Source organism: Diprion similis, chromosome 12, assembly GCF_021155765.1.
Source record: "Diprion similis isolate iyDipSimi1 chromosome 12, iyDipSimi1.1, whole genome shotgun sequence".
Taxonomy (NCBI): Eukaryota; Metazoa; Arthropoda; class Insecta; order Hymenoptera; family Diprionidae; genus Diprion; species Diprion similis.
In genome coordinates this window covers 4,309,153-4,324,428 of record NC_060116.1, presented here as the reverse complement: position 1 = coordinate 4,324,428, position 15,276 = coordinate 4,309,153, and the positions used below count along the sequence as shown (strand labels likewise).

The following is a 15,276-nucleotide window of genomic DNA, read 5'->3' as shown; positions in this document are numbered from 1 at the left end:
CTGCACAGAATGTGAATATATATGTATACATATATGTATAGCATTTCTTCACGTGCCAACTTTTGCATTGCTCCATATAATCGGTACAGTAATGCAGATACGCTTTACATCTAGGCATAATTCACTCATACCAAGAAGCGTTGCCTTAATTTTACATACATCGATGGAACTGATGTCTGATGAATGGTTCAAAAATTCTCTCCAACACTATTTCTATTCCCACATTTCTAAGTACCTGGAATACAGACGCAAAGAATTAGCATCAACTTGACCAACAAGTATGGATTTAATACCTGATTTTATGAAGAATCACGGTTGCGGTGACTATCATTTTTACTCAAAATTCCTGATCCAAGTCAGGGTTTAATAATTTATCAGCAGCAGTTTGAATAATGCGTGTAAAATACATGTGTATGTGAGAGCCGATAATAATTAATGACGAGTAAATTCAAACATGGAGGTTTACAAGATCGTAATAACGACGATGATAATTATATGTTGCAATATAACAGCGCGCGTGATTTTGTGTACCTACTTTATATGTATACATTAGGATAGATGGATAGATCTTTTTTCGGCACGGAAGAAAAACATTCCACGGCATGCGGATTCCGAATGTGATGCAAATATATTGTATCGGAATATAATTATACGAGTACATGGCAGGCCGTCGAACGCCCACGATCAAGATAAATCGAGGAGTTTAAATTCGCGGAATATTGTTCATCGAGTATATCGGCAGCGCAAACGTTGAACCGGAAATCTAGCGGTAAAAATATAAACGCAAATTTGTTTTAGCTACTTTCAACGACACAAAACAAAGAATCCATAATCGAACAATTCTGAACTTGTACATATACATCCGAAGAGGATGCTGAACGTAAAAACTACCCGTAAGAACAAAAACTTGAGATAAAACAAGAAATACATTTTTATAATTTACCACATAATTTTACTCACTGACTGTCTTACAATAGTCAGTGGCAAATAATCTTGTAGATAATACAAGACATTTCTTAATAAGAAGAAGAACCTCAAGACAATTCTGCTTCTCAAAACTTTCTTATCAATTACTATCATTATAATAATAATAATATATTTTTTTTTTCAAAATTTATTCCAAGAAAAAGAAAGTTTACACAAGTCATTCAAGATCTGAAAATTCAAATATCATTTCTCTTTGTTACGTCACTTACATTGTTGCCTTTCGACCCCAGGTGATCGGCGAGGGTTAACGGGCACAGGATGTACGATAAAAATAGCAAAACTGGGATATCATTAGGATTGGCTGCGTATATTGCAGTAGTCAATACGAAACTGAATCGACAAGTGGTAGGCGCTAGTCGTTCAATATCGTAGAGCAAATCGAGCGTGCGTTACGAAGTATAAGAAAAATATTCAAGATTATAGACATTATAGGTGATACCTAGTGTCCACATAGCATAGCTATAGAATAATATAGCAAGACACAGAGGCACGCGCGCAGCAGCAGCATACACAGAAATGGCAAGACGTCGTTGTGTTGTATTTTACAGCGTCGTGACCCAGAAACCTACTTTCGATTAAATTAAAAGGGAAATCAACGGAGTTACCTAATTCTTGCACTTCATAGGTATATATATATATATACGTGCAATCGAAACACCGTTTCATTCTTCCTTCCATTTCTAAATTTTTCTTCCAATTTTATTTTTAATAAACAAAAAAGCGACTTGCACTCCATTAATCGCTCGCCAATGAGGAACCCTGCGCTCGACTCTTCTCGTATCATTCTACGTATGTACATGCATACTTATGCTTCTGCCTACTGGCGAGAGTCGTCGTCTAGCGGTAGCACCGCGCACTGTCACTACACAAGAGGTATAGTTTCGGTGACCTGGCTGCTCCATGGACTCATGGCAGACTAGGTGTAATGGGTTCAGGATACGCGCGTGACGAGAGAAATTTCTAATTGCGGTTGCTATACAGTCGTCGACTAAATTTCATTTTTTACCATAAACGAAATATATCTACCGTTCTTGGTACAATATGAAAATAAGTTTTTCTGTTGTTTTTTCATTTATTATTATTATTCTTCTTCATTATGGTAACTCGTACGATATTTTCTTGTAATTATTACAATAATTCGATATTCGCTGGCAGCGATAAACTGATATTAACGCTTTCTTTAACCGAGCAAACAAATTCAAATGTTGCAATAACCAGGAAATTTGGTATTGACAATTATAACGACGATAATTACTCGCATAACATTTTCTTGTCAAGCCAAAAATATTCAAACCGTTATAATAACGTTACCTAATTCACTTGTAAAATTTTATAGTAATTTACAACATACAACAAACGAAAATTTCCTCAGTGCGTTATTGGAGTTATACGATTTAGGTTCTATGTATAAATCCCACACAAACACAGATCCTTCAGGTATCGTACAGTAACGCCGCGAATGCGTGTAACTATATATGTAAATCAATATTTATACCCATATGGAGCACCTTGATTATCTATTGACCTAAAACTTGATGATACATACTATGTACTCTCATGTATATATAATGGGGTATTCCATGCCAACTCAACCTACCATCCAAACTGATGTTTTTTATTTGGTCCTAATTTTTTTTTTTCATCTTCTAGTACTCTGGGAAAAAGAGCTCCATGATTATTTGTTTTTTTTTTTCATTTGAATGCTCAGAACTTTTTCAAAATAGCAACAATTTTCATGTTTTTTTTTTCTTTTTATATTGTTCAAATTGTGTGTTTTTCAATGAATTTTTCAAAAAATTTGATGCAAAAAATTGTGTGTAAAAAATTATTTACTAGATTTTTTTCAATTCCAAGATTAAAATCTGATATTAAGCCCTAGTTTTTACCCTTCGATGTAGAAAAAAAAAAAAAACTCTTGTAAAAACCACTTCCTATATCACAGAATTTTTCATCCTGGTCACATCGTAGGAAAACGATTCTTTCTGTTTTTTTTTCAGAATTAAAGAAAAAATAAATAATTAAAATTTTTTAAAAACTATTTTCAAACTTTAAGTATGATTTTTAATCTCAGTATATAAAATAATAAATATTTGGAATGATAAATATATATGGGAATTTAGTACGTATTTACTCCGGTAGCCGCTGCATAACGCTACAGGCGCTCAGCTGTTTCTTAGCATCGCGGTCAGCTGTTTTCTAGCATTTATTTATGCATCGAACAGTGTTGCCAGACCGTACCGTAACTATGAGACGTACTATAATTTGACGTTTCCTACCATCTACCATAACATGTCTACCATTACTCACAAATGTACCATGATTTTAACATTTCTCCGATTTTTATCATAATTTTTACCATAATTTTGCACATTTGCAGCATAGCCTCGTATGGTTTGGTATAGGATAACCTCATTTCATTTGAACTACAATCTCCATGCGGTGTTTTCATTTATCTAGAAGGTTACTATGAGATATTACGTTATCACTCTATTAATTATTGCCATATTTTGGTCATATGATTACAATCGGCTAATCGTAACAACGCTTCTATCTTCATGTCAAGGATATTTCGGGTCACCAGACTTTTACGAAATGGTTGAAAATTTTCGAAAAATTAGAGTCATTCATTTCATTTTTGACCGAAGGAAACCAAAAAATCTATTAGGTATCAGGATTCCAGGAGGTCAGGCCCATGCCCTGTTGGTTTGACGTGGAATGCCCCATATACGCATCGGATTTAGTATATGCTGATATTTTTTTTGAGAAAGTTCTCAAATCAGATCAGTACTCATAAAATAAAACGTTACGTTAATGATTAAACTGTTTTAAATACACAAAAGTTACAAATTTCAAGATGACTTAATGTTCATAGGTGAATATCTCGTAATCGGTTAGGGTTTGGAAAATTTTACATCAGTACTTTTTTATAGAGCGTGAAATTTCCTATCAGAATCGGTATTTGGATGATTTTTAAGTCAAGCCAATTACGAGAGAGAAAAAAATTCAAAAATCTTTCCATTTTCTTTACGTGTTATTGAAGTGGAAAATGGAAAAACTAAAACAGGCAACTTTAAATATCAATATTAAGAGTTCATCTTTGCTTGAGATATTCCATTCAATTTGTACATCGTTTTTTCCGTGATTGTATAGTAAACAATTTTCTGAAAATGTAATAAATAAGTAAATGAAATTCAATAATCTGATATCCCAACTTATTTCACTTCTTCGCATTAAATCAATCGAAATAAGTCTTTGTTCCGATGAATTTACTTTATTTCTTGCAACAGTTGACTTAAGTGTGAATTGAATATCAATTGTAATAATTAAGGGTACACCTGTTTAAAGCGATGTTTTTATTGCTCGATGTAAAGTAAGATATAAACTGGTCCTGCACATCGTCGTTTCTAAACACCAAAATATCACGAAACTATTCCTTTGACCAAAGCACTGTTAATTGTATATAAAGGGAAAGTAGCCATAGCGCGGTTACTACAGTTAGAATGGCTGTTCCCAGGTTAGCAGATACTGCAAAACCTCTTGTTCTTACGTACACGCGGGGAACTTAGTCATTCGATTAGACGGTTAGACCATGTATATAACGTGAAGTTGTTTTTTACTTCGTGGTTACTTTTTTCCCCTCAAGGGTTGCACATGGGATGAAAATGTCAAAGAATTACTGGCGCTATTATAGCTAATAAATGTATAACACGAGGGTGTAAATTCGGATGCCGAATCAACTGCGAGAGAGGAAAGGTAAACTAAAATATAAAATTAGTTATTACACTGCTTGTGGGTATAAATATAAGCAACCGTCCGATGATTCAAGACTGCACTGCGAGAGGTGTCGGTAAAAGGTAAAACGAAGAAAAAAGGATCAGTCTTTTCTGCAGGCTGTAATATGGAGAAAGTAAAAATGATCTTGAGGATAATCTGATTTAAACGATGTTTATTATACGTATATACGCGATCAATATGGATTTTTAATGGTGCTTGTGTATACCACTTCTTTAAAAAATAAATAAATAAATAAAAGACCCGTTAACCAGCCCTCGAAGTTCCAGTTTTTATTCTGCAGATTCCAGGTTCACAGTAAAAAAAATATTAATATCCAATTCGAATGTCAAATTACACATTCAGATTCGTGATTTGCGATTCGAAAGCCCTCAAGTACCGTATTAAATGAAAATATGACGTTTTTTTTAAATCTCGAATCACCATAATGGATTTGTCATTACAAATTTTGGAAGTTTGATCCTCGAATCGATATCGGTGACCGAAAAAATCTCCGCCTATTAATTTCAACCAAAGTCCAAATAATCTTCATTTTTTTTTTTTTTTTTTTTTCCCCTACCATATCGAATTCACCATTTTGGTTCCCGCAAATCTGACTTCAGATTTGGAATCAGCGGCGCAAAAACCTTCGACAAATGTTCATCAAAATTCGAATGTTTCTAGTCGTTTTCAAGATGTTAGATACGCCAAATTGAAATATTTCAAAAAGTATTGAACCGATTAGAACAAAAATCTATTCAGTTCTAAGTTTGGAAAAGCCGCGTCGATTGAGATCAAAATCATTGAGATCTGGCAACTCGTTTGTGAAATATCATCGTGCAAAAAAATAGATCACATACGTACAATACATACGTAATTTTTTACACACACACGCACACAGGCGTCCATCAGAAAATAATTTGAGATGATTCTCCAAGCTTTAAAACATGATGAACTAGTGAAAACTCAACTTTTAATTTTCAGGATGATTATAATAAAATATACTAATAATAAGAAATAAAAAAATTTTTAAAAATAAATGAACGTGATTGAACGAGGAAAAAAATTTGTAAAAAAAAAAGTATGAGTAATCGAATGAAAGGCATCGGATTTTTTCCAACTATGTATAATAATTACCTTTTACACGCGTATATAGAATGTATGTATAAATATTTCGAATCTAAATTAAATACCTTATACTACGATGATACCTATGTTTTTAAATTGTCATCGTGCGATGTTTTTTCGTAATTTTTTTTCACAATCCCGCAAAAATTGTAAGAGAAAAGTTTAAAACAAAACGTAGTTTTCAGTTGAAACCTGCATCTGAATTTTGCTCAAGTTTAATCTGACATATTAAAATGATCATACATCGAGACAGAGTACGATACATATAAACGAGCGGAGGTTTCGTATAAACAAGTACGTATATATATATACATATATATATATTATACGCGCGTATTACGCAGTCAAAAATTCCCGAGTGTCGCGGATAAGGTTCGTGAAGGTTGCGAAGAAAAGAGAACTGAAGAGATAAGAAGAAAAAAAATTTAATTTTGATCTACGTCAATTCGTGGCCATCGAAAGGTTCGAAAACTGCGAATGTAAGAGAAGATTGATGAGAAATTTCAAACTCGGCTTTAAAACGACGAGCTTAATGTGAGAAAGTGAAATTCCGCTGCAAGGTATTATCATCGAAATTCACACAGGAAATAAAAATCGATATTTTATCCGCACCCATTTTATATACCTTGTAAAGTAATAGCCTTATAGCTTGTAAAATAATATTACAAATAACCTTGTAGTACTACTTTCTATTGCGTCACTAGGTATGTATTTACATACACACACACACATACATACATATATATAGAGGAGAGAGGCCTTCGTCAAACAATTGACTCGCTTTTAAACCAATGCATATATGTATAGATTTACGAGGGAAATTTTTTTGGAGAAAGAATTCTGCATTTCGTCGATCCATAAATAAATAACAATTAAACCACAAATTTATAATTACACTCTTGAATTAAATTAAAACCTTAAATACTCGGTATGATTGTATTAGTTCGAATGCTTTTCCTTAATTCTTAATACTATACGTAACTAGACGAATAACATGTATGAAATACATTATAGATATAAAAATTATTCCTATATGTATGTTCAAACGACATATAATTGTAGAGATTTGACGCGATAAAAGTTTATCGAAGGTCTGTATAAAAATTAAAAAAAAAAAAAGTTCCACACACTCTACGTGCGTAGGTACATACATAGCCACATGTACAGGCGGTTTTAGAGTGAATGAACTCTGGGTCCTTGAGATTGAGTTTGGGATGGGGGCGACCTTAGCTCTCTACGTCCCTGGATGTCAATTGGGCCATTGCCTTCGTACCATTGCCCTGAAAATAGACCTTTCCAATGCCGTCTAATGGAATAATTTATGCATACATATATGCGAATTATACATATATTATACGTGAATATATATTATATTAAAGACATACGCGGCTCTGGTATCTCACACAAATGTGCAGAAAATGATATTCCTAGGCATGATAGCTAACTATACAGCTACTCTATAATCGTATATATATACATATATATATATATATATATATATATCGAATAGCTCGTATAGACGTAGTCGCGACGTCTAACAAAAACTCACAATCGAAACCACGTTGCACGCTTTGCAGAGCACGCGAACTGCAAGGAAATATATAGGTATACCTTCAAAAAGTAATAGAAGAAAAGAAAACTATCATACACTATAGTAATATACGAGATTTGAAATTGACTCGATATAGATAAGTATTAGGGTGTCTTATCATTTTGGAATTCTTTCGATAGCACCCAAAAAATTAATTCATATTGTGCGAAAAAAAAAAAAAAAAACCTGTGAGTATAAATATTTTTGGATAATATTAACAAGTACCGGAGGAAAATTGAAATTTTAAATCTAAAGTACATTGAAATTTTCAACGTTTTATTATTATTATTATTATTATTGTTGTTGTTATTGTTATTTTTTTTTTCGTAAACTAAAATCTGCTAATCAATTTGATGCTTGAGAATAATCATTATAATTATACTTCCAACTTAACATAGGAACAAAAAAAAACAAAATATATTTAATCTCAAAACTGTTTTATATTTCATATGACCGTCATTTTTACGATTTAATTCAGTGTCGTTATTTACGGAATACGTGCGCTCATTCCAAATTATTTAGTTGCTACATTTATTTGGAATTGAAAACATTATTCCCAAGCATCAAATTGATTGTTTCGAGTCCATTTTGGTTTATGGAAAAAAAATAAATAAATAAAATAATAAGAAAACATCGAAAATTTGAATATATTTTACGTTTAAAATTTCAATCACCTCCCGTGACGTGTTATTTATTGCACACATATTTACAGGAGATGTTTTTTTCTACAATTTGAACAAAATAACGGATACTCTAACGGATATCTAATTTTTCAGTTTTACATTTCATTTGTATCTTTATTCCTGTGCAACAGTTAGATTTTTTGAATAACGTACACAATAACGATTCATTTATCGTGAGTTACTCTACATATAGCAACGTGGTGGAATTTTTCTTGAAATTGTCATATCAACGGATATCAACAAATTACGGGGGAAAAAAAAAAAAAAAATATAAGAATAAAAATAAAAATATATATTTTATAATGTTCAATTCTTTCCTTATATGATTTGCCTTGAGACGATTGTTGAAAAAAAAAAAATTCTATTTTCCAAGGACTCTTGTATATAAGACATGCAGTACACGTACGAGGAAATTTTTCTTTTCCGTCTAAATTTTGAGACTGACGTCATCAGACGTATGTCATAATATTGGAATTCGTGACTATATTCCTACCCTCAGTTTTCTCCTTCTCTTATTTACAAATCAATATTATATAGACACGGGTGAGAAAGAAGTGAATTTTATGGCGAGACTGAAAATTATACAGTATATACATAAGGTCGGAAATAGCGTTACATATATATATATATATATATATATACATATATATATATGTATATATACATGCCACCGGCGTAAAGTACATACATATCGGACAGTCTATGTACGTATATATATATATATATATACACAAAGTTTGAACTTTCGGTCGATACGTTTAGTACTAGATTCGTGGTAGAAGAAATAGAAAAAAAAAAAAAACCACATGCACACAGCATCAGAAATGAAAAAGTGAAAAGAAAAAATTAAAAAGCTTGTAATATCGACAGCTAGTTCGCGTTATACGAGTATTACTGATCAAATGCAGTCCTTGACGCAGGTGAGAATAATATACAATCGTACTCTGTATGTATAGATATATATGTATATATAAATGCATTTAATATACACATAATCACGTATAAAGGGACATTTACATATCGGCTGTTTTTTACCACTCCATGTTTTCTGCGCGTGCTGTTGCAGTTTATCCGAAAGCTATTGACAACGATTCACAACTAATGTGTGATTCGTTCGCTTTATATTCTACATTATATTTGGGCACACGCGTAGATTTTAATTTGATAAACGTTGATTTCAAATTCATCGTTTTTTATTCTTTCTTTTCTTTTTTCCTTGCGATTTTAGATATGGATATTTATACGGATAAACTGCGTATCAGCTGTGAGAATATGTTTAAATACGATTATTGCAGAACTATCTACAGAGCTTAGCAGAAAAAGCGTAAATGTGTTTTCGCTATGATTTATCTCCAAGTTTTTTTTTTTTTTTGTATTCAAAATTGAACTTGAATTGTAGGTTTCGTGCCACCGGTACAAAAATAAAAATAGTGTTTCTACACCACGTGTATAGTAATACCAGAAGTTTAGTTTTATAAGGAGTTACGCCAAATTCTACCGCGAACAGCACTGCAGGGGTTAGGTATATACTTTGTTAGTGGAACTCGGACAGATTCTCTGCGTACAAAATAACAACCCACTACAATTTTCGGCTCGGAATATCGAGAAAAACATTGTTTATTAGGATCCTTGTCTCGTTTGATTCAGACCTTTGCGCAAAATTAGCATTGCCGCTATTAGGTGAGTATGCTTGTGCGAAGAGAAGACGAAAATTGCAAATATGCGAGTTTGTTGTACACCATTATTTACATAACTAAAGTATGTTACGCATTTTTTTACAAAACACGAAATTGAGGTTAGAGTTGCATAATGTCAGATTTGTTAGCGACAGCGCATGCGCGCAGTACAGAAAAGACCACTTTTAACTCCTAGGAGTAAAAAGCGGGCTTTTCTGTACTGTACGCGTGCGCATTCGCAGTCTCATTCTACCGTCATGGAAATGGATACTTCGTGGACGGAAAACGAGCGAAACAAATTCGCGTTATATAAATGTTATTTTACACCAAAAAAAACATAATTTCACGCTCAATTATGCACAGTTTCTGTTATAACCAAGTATGAGAATCCAGTGCGTGAAAACCGTACGATTGGCTCTTTCAATTGTCATGAATTTTGTATAAATAAAATGCAGAGCACGGTATCTGCGAGAGGATCGAAACCTCTGTGTTTGGTCAATGATACGCACGAAACAAAAGGTCTAATAATATTACATCGTTTCTCTTCAATTAATTAAATGTTACGAAAGCAGGATTGAGTCATTCTTGATACAACAATACTTACACGCAATATGCAATCAAATATTTAATAGAACGGGTTTTGGTGTCAGAATCACCAAAGTTATACATACCTATGTTATAGATCTATACCTTTATTAAGATATTTGTAAACAAATATGGGCAACATTGACTACAAAACCGTGCTCGTCACATGTTGTACACAATTTTTTTGACTTCTTTGTAAAATAATGTCAAATGAGTAAAAAGTAGGTGAAAAAATGCACCTACGATCTAACGTGAAAATTTTATATATATGTAAACATTTTTTTCTTCTTGCCCTTTCACCAGTTGAAGTACGTAATAAAACGATAAGCGAAGAATCGTCAAAAATTTTCTCAAGTCAGCCCTTTATTGAAACAAAATCTTAAAAACTTCACGACTGATCTTTTTATACATATTTCCGCTGTGTAAAAGAGCAAAGAAAACAAAGAGAGGGAGAGAAATCGGCCGGTTGATTTGACATAGAAGGCCTCGTATAGATATATTTTATCTCCGGGTATTATATACGATCCTTGGAAGTTTGGAGTAGGTAAATGTAAATGTTACCTGTAGTCAAATGTATGTATAAATTCAATATGTACAACTTTGAATAAAGTATACAGCATGTCAATACCCCTTCTCAACAAATACGCATCGCACATAGCTGATCCAATTTGATTAATAATTATTGTCAATAAATCTGAATTGGGTTTTTTTTCGACAAATTGAGCGCCTGATTATGAAATAATTCAATAATATAATATACCGTGTATGCAGAGTGTATGTAACGGATCTGGTAAGCCGTCTTCTCTGATCGGAAAAAGGCGGATTTTAAACGGTTATTACTGATAATGGCATGTCAATAACGACGAATCGGTGTACAGTGATCAAGACGCAGTAGCTATTCAAAAGTTATATTATATATGTATATTGTGCGTAGCAGATCACCAACTAAGTCAAAATTCAAAGCAAACTCAACATTAACTTACGATTAGCACCAATCTTACTAATGAACCATGAAACTCGTCTCTGCACTCTGTATTAATTAATACGAGCACAAGTAATTGTAGATAAATACATGAAACGAAACATTATAAAAAATATAACGCCATGTTTTTGTTGATGATTTAGGTATGTTGGTAAATAGGAAAACTATTCTCATGACGCGTCGTAGTTTGGCAATGTATTTTCGATCTTCCATCCAGCTGCGGATCTACGTATATTATAAACAAGACGTGTTGCATGGTGATACTACACACTAGCAAACTCTGTTGGTAACAGTACAGCGACAAACGAAATTTACGGGATTCGCCGTTGCAGAGATAGTGTACACAAAAATGTTTTTAAGGTTTCGCGCAGTCACCTTGAGCACAGGGGATAATCTCATAATCGAACGGCAAAAAGGCGAGAGGTACAGAATAAACAAGAGACAAAATATAAACAAACTAATCCGATTTACACGAAGAGGGCGAAATAATGTGAAAGAGAGAATGCGTAGGACAAATTTTTGGGATAAACACAGTAAATCATGTATATAGTACAGTAATATTCATCAATACCTTAACTTTACGACTAACTTGTTCCCCGTCCGAAACAAAATGCGAGTTCAATTCTATACGAATTGCACGACAAAGCATCCCATTCTTTCACGGCAGTTGCAACGCCAGTCATTGTCACAGAACTCGCATTTTGTTTCAGGACGAAAACAAGTTAGCCGGAAGGTTAAAGCATTAATGAACATTACTATACAATCATACACATACACAATAAATAAATAAATTAACGAAGGTCGTACGCTTACCCTCGAGTAGCTGCCAGTCTTGGTCAAGCGAAGCCAACGCTTGAATCTGATTGGTCTGTTGTTCGAAGTCGAGCATCCTTTCAGCGGAGTTGTATCGGTTGGCCAATAGCAACGATTTCTTCCCGATTGGCTCTACGTTTCTCGCTTTATCTCTTCTCCTTGCGTTGCTTATCGCCGAGTTTAGTATAAATATTTCAAAGGAGTTTCTTTTATCTGCTGGAGAAGCCACCGCGCGTCACGCAATATAAAAATACGCTCGCCAAGAGTTTACGAGATATATGTTCTTGTTTATTTGTTATACCGTATATTCACTACGTATAATATAAATGTATAGTAGATATTCCAAAGGTATCGTAATAATAAGCATAAGTAATGTTTAATATTTAATTTCCAGTTTTTTACTCTTATGTATATCAGTAACGTGAATATTGTAATTTGGTACAATAATCAAACGATACGTGTATTTCAAGCGCGAAATTGATATATCAGTCTGGATTCGGGGTAACGGACATTTCACATAATTATTTATTATTCATCTACATGTATATAACATGAACTGAGTGTCCAAGAGTTTTCAATCGGCGTTTAATGACGCCCGACACATTACGTGACAGAGAGACATACACGATTTTCCTCTCAGCTAGTGACGTCTCTCTAGATACTAGTGTACGTATGTATCTACACACAACGTGCTATGCAGAGGTGTGATAAAAACCAATAACATCAACGCACGCACGTGCAACCGCGGAGGATTTCGTACGGCAACTGATTTCCCCTATCACTCGAAACGCCACTACACACCTCCCCCTTCGCTCCTCGAGGGCTTACCGAACGACAACGACGTCGTACGTAGAGGGTCGCGGTCCCCACATTTTCTCCACCTCCCCTCCTTCGTTCATCTACAGAACAGCCGGCTGACTCCTCCGCGATACGACTTCTCGCCGACGGCCGATCCCTCCACCTAGATTTTCCGATTCAGGCTCGTGCTCATTGTTGACACGCGAGCGAACGGTTGTGTTGCGTGTTGTGCACGTTCCCGCCAGCCTCCGCTACTCCGGGTTGCATAGCGCTGCACTCCGGACGCTAACACCGTACTCTGTGCGCTCCGCAGTTTACGAACAGCCGCATGATTGAGCCAAAACTAAAGCGTTGTTATTCTCTGCGTCGTACTTATCTCTAGTAAGTAACGTACTCCGTGACACAACATCACTTAATCGCCACGTGGTGCATCCCCGCGTACACGCGACTTCTTCGCATTCATCCTTTTCCGGGTGAAACGCTCTACCTGTTTACTGCGCTGCTGGGCATGCGTAGATGTCCGAAGAGCACATGTCACGCGCAGCGCACCATAGCATGCGGATCGACGCGACGGTACGGCCCTGGCGATTACCGGCTCGCGCGCTTCGTGCACTAAGCTATTCCCCCACTTCGCCGCCCTCGAGCGACCTCGGCGCGCGCCATCCCCCCCCAAATCCCCTCACCGACGAAGCGGACGTAATCGCTTTGACTTCTTTCTTTGAGGCTTTGGCTAACCACCATTCCCAGTTCCCTAATATCGGTGTTAAATGAAAATAGTATGACGTCATTATTCCTCTTTAGTAATGAAAATACACCGGATTATTGATGCGAGTTAACTCGCATAATACTATATTATCTTGCTTACCAACAGGGCTCAAATTACTGAACTTTTCGCCAATATGCATCGAATTTTCTCATTTTTTTACAGACAATGCGTACTTGTTCAATTGCAATTTTCCTTCCGTTATTGTGATCTAGGGTAAAATTGTGTACATACATACATGTATGTATGCCCATGCATCTAATGTAAAGCTCATTTGTTTTCCACTGAAAATACGTATAGAATCAGGCAAAACTATACAGCTATACCTACACCATCAGTGTGGTGAACCCAGCGTCGGATATCGTACAATTTATACGGTAGAGACAAGATGGATGACGGAATAAATAACTACACGTTTCGATTTAGCTCAAGTTCGCATCGAATACGTAGAGAGAAAATGTAGCCACTGCAACGATTGAAGATTCACCAGATGGCGAAAAAAATGAATGTATAGTTTGTTATTAAACTAGATTGATTTGAGATATTTTCCAGTTTTCTAGTTATTGAAGATGGATAATTTACATCATAAACTTACTAAGTTAGTTGAACCAATGCATAGTTTATTCGACTAAATGTTCGGTTAAACTATGACTGCATAATTTTATCTATTATACCAGCCTTTTTTGTCTGATAATTGGCCAGATTTTTATGGTACATTAGTTGATCTTGTAGAAAATTTTTACATCCATTGCGAAGCCACTTTTTTCTGTATTATATCTATAGATGTAGAAAGGGGTTGGTTACACACCACAAAAATTAATGCACAAAAAAGTTTTTGTAGTTTCTTGAATAAACTAAGTTTATTATTTCAATTGTAAACTATAGCAAGGTTCAAAATGCCAATTTTTGGGACAAGTCTGTCAGTATTGTGTAATAACAAAAAAAAAGTAAAATAACGAAAAATAATAGAAAACGTTCTGTCAAACGCAACAAAAATGTTTTTTTTTTTTTTTCGAAAATCATCGAAAAAGACCATTTTTTTAAGGGTCTGCTTCGTGTGCGATTTACTTTTTTCTGAATATGCTATGAAAAACAAAATGCAATTCTGCAAGGCTGAATAAGAAAGTTCCAAAAACATCACCGAACGTGAATTCAAGTATTACTGAAATTTGGCAAATTATCAGGATTATTGATGCGCGATAAAAAAAGGCGATGAGATTATGAAAAATCCCTTTTACAGGTATATAACTGTTCAGAGAATGAAGATGAAAAGGAAAACTAATTGATAGAAGATGAATTATCACGAATGATGTGATATTCGAATAAAGATAAAGTTTGTTTAAATATTATACGAGTATAATGCAAGACACACATATGATTAAGAATGGATCAGATTTTGAATAAAATTGATTAATCTGGTTCTAATTTCACCCGTTTTCTCTGTAGGTTTAATATTGGGACGCCATAAATATATATACATGCTCTGAGAAATTATGTAA

The 15,276-nt window shown here is 34.4% G+C and overlaps 1 protein-coding gene across 1 annotated transcript in view; it reads right to left on the bottom strand.

Annotated features, from left to right (window-relative positions):
- Positions 1-12,525, bottom strand: part of LOC124413195 — a 48,494-nt gene extending 35,969 nt beyond the window's left edge. The window contains exon 1 of the mRNA XM_046893622.1: positions 12,217-12,525. Coding sequence (XP_046749578.1) covers positions 12,217-12,292 — 76 coding nt within the window. The 5' untranslated portion in view covers positions 12,293-12,525. The remainder of the gene's footprint in view (positions 1-12,216) is intronic.
- Positions 12,526-15,276: the final 2,751 nt, after the last annotated feature.